The sequence below is a fragment of the Aythya marila genome, assembly GCF_965140915.1.
Source record: "Aythya marila genome assembly, chromosome: Z".
Classification (NCBI taxonomy): domain Eukaryota; kingdom Metazoa; phylum Chordata; class Aves; order Anseriformes; family Anatidae; genus Aythya; species Aythya marila.
Window position 1 is genome coordinate 10,930,883 of NC_139080.1, and position 6,565 is coordinate 10,937,447.

Sequence of the window (6,565 nt, forward strand, 5' to 3'; positions counted from 1 at the left end):
CGGGAGGAGTCAGTGCTAACAGGACAGAATAGAGTGCCATTGGTTTTCTGCCTCACTGGAGGAAAAGTCATTTCAATAATATGCTCAAGTATTAGATCTGTCTCCAAATCCACACACTGGAGAGCAAAATCACATAGTCCTTAGTCCTGCCCAATTACACAAAAGAAATGAGCGCAGTAATTCTGTTTTTGTTCCATGGGGAGGAACACACATGCACCCAGCACTGCAAGGGGCTAGGCACTTGTCCCTCCTGCCCATGCCCTGAATTCACCAGTGCCTTCCTCGCATTTGGGGCAGCTGAGCACCGCAGGGCAGTGATTTAGGGAGCAGCCATCAGTGCCATGGGATGCAGCCCAGAGCATCGCGCGCAGCCACCAGCATGAAAGCTGACACGTCATGCAGGCTGACACACTCCGGGGCTGTTTGCCTTCCTTCCCGCCACCCAAAACCCAACAGACCTGTTTTGAAGGAACAGTTTCTTACATAACAGGAATCGTTTGGTCAAAGGTCAGCTCTCTCTGAACGGGCCTGGGTTACAAGTACTGGTGCTTGCGCAGCTGAAAAAAGACCCTAAAACCACTGAGACAAGTTAAGTTTTATACCAAAGGATGCGGGATGAAAGCAATGCCTCCTCGGAAACAGCAGGGGCTCCTTAGTGGCCAACTTAAAGGGTTCTGACACCAGGCACTAGCCTAGCACGCTACAGGATGCTGCCACAGCCCAGCCACCCTCTTTGGGACCAGCAAAAGCCTCATTCAGCCACAGCCTTCTTTAGGGCACTGCACCCTGAAACACGCAGGGAAAAGGGTTTCTGGGCTGAGCTGGAAAAAAGCTTCAGGTCACAACAGATGTTAAGGTCACCCGCTGTCTTCAGAGGCTCCAATCCCACAGAAAAGAGTTTCTTGACAGCTGTTTGTGGGCCTGTATTACACCTTGCTCTCTATTCTTACTGGCAGCTGTGCTTTGATTGGAAATGTGGGCATTTACTGGCATCCAGCCACAAATCAATTGTTATGTCTGGCACTTCCACTCTTTATGCCAACATGTTTTCATTTCCCCTAAATAGGAACTATGGGACTATGCCCTGTGCCATGGCACCAAAAAGCAATTTTGCCATGGCCAGGAGGCAGACGACTGGCTCCTGTACCACTGGCAGCCCTCCCTGAACTGTGCAACAAACTCAGAAGAGGCACACTGCAATTTCATCCCCCTTTCCATGTAAAAAAAAAAATAAATAAATAAATCCAAAATCACAGCAAGCACAGGTGCTTAGGGACATGGTTTAGTAGATGACATTGGTAGTAGGGTGATGGCTGGACCAGATGATCTTGGAGGGCTTTTCCAACCTTAATGGTTTTAGAGAATGCCCGGGGTGTGGGGGGGGTGGGGGTCAGCCATCCACACCACAATGTAGGCCAGCTCACTTCCCTACGGCTTGTTCAATGGCAAAGTTATCATCACCTTGAAAAAATAAACATACGGTGTTGCACCAGGAGCACCTCCTGGTTGAGAGCAAAAAGATCTCAGCAAGACCCTCCAGGTCATCTTGTGCTCCCTCTCCTTCACTTCTGCTGGTCCAGGCACCACTCATCCCCCTCATCTTACCAAGCTCACCCCACTGCCCACCACAAGCACATGCTGCTCCTCCACCCCTTCTTGCGCACTCCTTGCCTTCCAGGAGCGCATCCTCCACACCTTACCAAGCCCACCCCACCTCTCCTTGCTTAGCCCAAGCACAACCCCCTCCACCTGCCCCTTACCCACAAGGTGCAACCCCATCCCCTCCACCTCCACCTCCCCGAGCCCACCCCATTCCCCGATCCCCTCTCCCCCTCTCCTGCCCCACTCCTCGTCCTGCCCCAGCACGCCGCCCATCTCCTCTCATTTCGGCACCGGCGGCGCTGTCCCCGCCGCCCCGGGCGCGCTGGGGCACGTCGCCGCCCTCCCATTTTTTTTGGGGGGGAGGGCGGGATCCCCGCGTACTTTCCGAACGTCACAGCCCGGGGAAAGCCCCTCCGCCCCGCCGCTATTAGAGCCGCGCTCCGCCCCGACCGCCGTCATTTGCCCGCCGTCGCCGACCCGTGACAAGCCTTAACAAGACGTGCTGACCCGTTCCGAGCCGTTTTGCCGCGATGATGCCGTGCAGGACCCTGCGCAAATCTGCACAACCCGCCGCAGGTACGGGGAGAAGGGAGCACTGGGGCGAGGGTAGGATGATGGGGGAAAGGTGAGGGGACAAATCCGGGTGTCACATTTTTTGCGGGGTTAATATAAGGGGAAAAAAAAGCGATTTTTTATTTTTTTCTCTCTGATTTGCGGCCGGTAGCGGTGCGGGTGTGAGCGCTGTGCCTGTGCTTTGCAGAGCGGCAGGCGGTGGCGGAGTGCGCGCTGGAGCTGCGCAGGATCGGCGACAAGGCGGACCTGCGACAGCGGATCCTGAACCTCATCGCAAAGCTGTTCTGCCCCAAAACGTGAGCCCCCCATCCTCGGTGGGGCACAGGAAGAGAGGGAAGACATTGGCTTTGCAGATCTGGAACGAGAGACTTCGCTTATACTGGGAGATGGAGAAAGCTCTTTGCATCGCCTTTTGGTACCCGGAGCCACCAGGGGATGGCTGTCGCAACATGATTTCTTTGGATAGTGTTACAGCATCATCGGCCCATCGATGCCAGCCTGGAAGGAAGGTAGCGCTGGGAAGAGCCCCTAGGGCCGAGGGGCCGCGGGGCAGGATGCAGCCGGGCACAACCTGCCGCGGCATCCTTCAGTGCCCGCAGCTATGTCTCACCTTCGGGAACAAGCCAAAACCGTAATAATAATTAAAGAAAAGTCAGCATCTTGGAACGCAGGACCGGCTGTCACAAGGTGAAAGGCAGCGTTCAGGTTCTGACTGTTCTCGTTTCCTAAAGCTCGGATTCTGCTGGACAGGGGATTTGTGTGGTGATGGGGATGTCGTTAATTAAACCACTATCTTTATTGAAAGGTTAGTTGCTCTTAAAAAGTTGTTTCACAGACTAAAAACTACAATTCTGTGAATTAACATGATGTTGTGTAATTCTAGTCTATATTATATATATATGTACGTATTTATATTTATATATATATAATATATTTATGCAAATATGTGTAACCCTGCTTGCACTAATGGAGTATTTCACAGAACTATCAGTTGAATGCTACTTTTTTATTCTCAAAAAGCAGTATGGAAAAGTGTTCAAATCATGACAAAAAATATAATTATATTAACTAGAAAAAAGCATAATGTTGTCTGATAGTAAAAGATGTCTGATAGTAAAAGAAATACCGCATGCATTGCAGAAGGGAACATACTTTAGTATATCGTTAAATATGATGTATGAATATATATTATACAAATACAGATATTGAGGTATTTGAGTTTAGGGGAAGGAATTCTTTCAACATTATAAAGAATTTCTTGACAACAATACGATACCATTCTGTATTTTTATAAGTAACAATGTAACTCTTAGAAAAAGAAAAAAAAAAAAAAAAGTAGATCTTAAAGCTGAATCTGAGTTTTCTTGAGTACATTATTTTTTCGAAAAAGGCAGCTATGTCTCTTTGAAAAAATAATAGAATTGAATGTTACAGTAAGTACAGGAAAGTATCCTTGGGTTTTTATACGTTCAGTGATAATTACAAGCAGAGGTTCTTCCCCTGTACTTCACTTCCATTTCATTTCATGATATCCTCATCTAAGTTCCAGAACGATGAAGCTGCTGTAGCACACCTGGTGAATGGTGATGCATTACGCTTATCTCACGGAGGGGTTCCCCTCAGCTGGCTTTGAAATAGCTGAACTAAGCACGCAGCTCAGCTTGCTCTCGAGGCAAGTACTAACCCTGCTTGCCTGTTCTTGTCAGACGTGACCCCAAACAGTATTCTTTCTAGCAAGAAAATGTTTGTAGCCGGTCACGTTTTGTTACTACCTCTTCAGTCAGTGTTCAGAAGTATGCAAAATAACCATCTCCTTCCGGAGATGCAGCGTGAAAAGAAACATGAAGTCATACTCTCGCTTCTCTTACTAACCTCTGCTTTGGTGTGTACGTTTGCACTGTGTAAGGGTGCGTAGCTGCACCTCCTGAATTCTGGCTCAAATTACAGTTCTTCCTGCCTTGTAGTGACACCTTTCTAGTATTTATAATACGTTTTTCAGCTAGCTCTTCTGAACCTGCCTTTAGAAAATTGTCGTTGCATAGCTTACATAGCTTTGCTTGTTGTCACGACTGACAGTGTGTGGCTGTTACTCGTTGACAGTGATTTCGCTGAGCAGAAGGGGGCTGACTGCCTTCTGCTCGGAGGACTTCACCCAGTATCAGCAGTGTTACTGGGAGCTTTGCTGTTGGCTTGAGCCAGAGGTACAGTTTCTTCTCTAAGCCAGCCAACACCTTTCCAGTGAGAATGTAATGTTTCACACATAGCTGTTATTCACCTTAGTATTGCAAAGTAGCATGTTTTGCTGACATGTACATAAGTCGGTTTTCCCAGTATTAAAAAGTAAATGCAAAGAGTTTTTGTTAAACACCGGTGTCCAGGCAAAGCTGCTCACCAGGGGCAGCCCTGAGCATGGTGGAAATAGTGCAGCTGCAAGCCCTTGGCCCAGGGAGCCCTGCAGATTCAACAGGGGCACTGTGCCTGTCTGGGGCCCCCAGAAACATACAGCATTAGCATTGACAGTAGTAGCTGAAATGTATTTGGGTAAGAGCGTTCTGTTTAATGTATGCTGCTTAGAAATTTGATAGAAAACTAGGTGTAGGGCTCATAGAGCCTGGCCAATAATTTAGGCTGTAGCACACAAAAATGTTACCAGAAAAAAAAAAAAAAAAAAAAAAAAAAGTATAGTATCCCCATAAATGCGTTGTCTTGGGGCCATCTAATTTAAGTACCAGTGTAGTGTTTTTCTGTCTAGATCTGCAAGGACTATTTTTTTTTTTTTTTTGTGAAATGTTTTTATGTTTCTCTGAAACTTGTCAAGAGTGCTAGCATCCACACTGAGCATAGGAAAAAGACTGAAATTAAAGTGATCAGTGCTAGAACATGAGCAAATACTCGTTGATGTCTTCCCTAAGTTTCCTTTTGTTACTTCGCCAAACCATCTGCTATTGTATGATTAAAAATATGAATTTGTTTTTCTTAAGGCCCATTCTGGATACGGGCTGGTTATTTCACTGTATGTCCTATGCATGTATGTCTTGAATTCTTGTTGAGATAATAAATATGAAATGCTAGCAAGAAAAATGAGTCATTGTTGTAACTTTGTTTTTTTGAGGGCTCCAAATTAGTTGTTATGTTACACAAATCCCTTCCAAATAGCTGGAAGTCAGAGGGCACACTCTGAGACAACAGCAAAGTGCCAACAGATTGATAATGGGAGACCAGGCTTTCATCCCTGGCCATAAGAGGAACAAGAACTAACCCTCTTCCTGAACTTCAAAATGGGACACCAAGGCAGGTGTTCTAGTATTTTCTAGTGACTTCTGCCTGCAGAACAGCCTGGTGGTGGCAGGGCATCTGTCAGAGGTACTTCTACCAGAAGCACTGCAGCTTTAAGGAAGGAAGAGGAACCCTGGGGATCAATGAAGGGCAGAAATTTTAGCTGTTTTTTTTTTTTTTTTTTTTTTTTTTTTTTTCCCTCTCCTCCTTGAATGCAGGCAGAAAGATATGCAGAGTTTTGCCAACATCAGATTTTGACTTTCTCCAAAGTTTAATGCTGGCATTCTGGAAGGGCAGGAAAATTGTACTGCTTACCACGAGGGATAGCAGAGAGCTTCCTCCACAGAGGAAGCACAGAGCTGGGGTCCAAGGACATGGCTATGGGGAGAAGAGCCCAGGACATTCACTGTGATGCTATGCTTGTCAGCAGGCTTTACCCTGGCTCCTTGTGCTGCTTCTCCCCAGCTTTATGGGCAGGGGAGAAGCACCACTCCTTGGGCAAGCATCCCCAGCACAAGGAGGGCTAAAAGCACTGTGGCCAAAGGCTCTGGTTTCTGGCTAATGACAAAATAAATAAATGAATAAACCAGAGGGGACCAAGTCCCTGTCCCATCCCAGTTAGCCTCCAGCAGAGCAGCTCACACTCTCAAGTCTCGCCAGCCTTGTGAGAGCACCCCAAGCCACCCTCACCCAGTGCCCGCAGGGTCCATACTGGAGTGCGATGCCGGCGGCACGGCACAACACGCAGTGACCTGCTCCTCCCTACAGGGCATGAAAACAAAAATCTCATAACAGAGGCACAGCACAGCCATCTGAAGGAGCCTGCCTGACTCACCCCAAGCTGATATAAAAAAACCAAAAAAATTAGCAAACTAAACCCGCCTTCTAGGACTGCCAGCCCAACACGCTCAGCCCTGGGTCACGTTCGTGCTGTGCTCAGCCGGGTGCAAAGCAGCCCTGTGGCAGCCGCCAGCTCACTCTCCCACACCCAAGACTGGATGCACAAGTGGCATTTCCTAAACAAATTGCTAGACACCAGACAACACACACACACCCCTCCGCCCCTGGATGTTTTTCTAAGTCATTTGGAAAGCAGTAACTCACATGCTGCTAA

General features: G+C 47.7%; 1 protein-coding gene across 1 annotated transcript; it reads left to right on the top strand.

The window, feature by feature from the left end:
- The first annotated feature begins 2,047 nt into the window (after window positions 1-2,047).
- PMAIP1 (phorbol-12-myristate-13-acetate-induced protein 1) lies at window positions 2,048-5,246 on the top strand. The gene is made up of 2 exons (XM_082784133.1): window positions 2,048-2,178; window positions 2,363-5,246. Exons 1-2 carry the CDS (start codon window positions 2,133-2,135, stop codon window positions 2,473-2,475), a joined length of 159 nt encoding a protein of 52 aa, XP_082640259.1. The 5' UTR covers window positions 2,048-2,132; the 3' UTR covers window positions 2,476-5,246.
- Window positions 5,247-6,565: the final 1,319 nt, after the last annotated feature.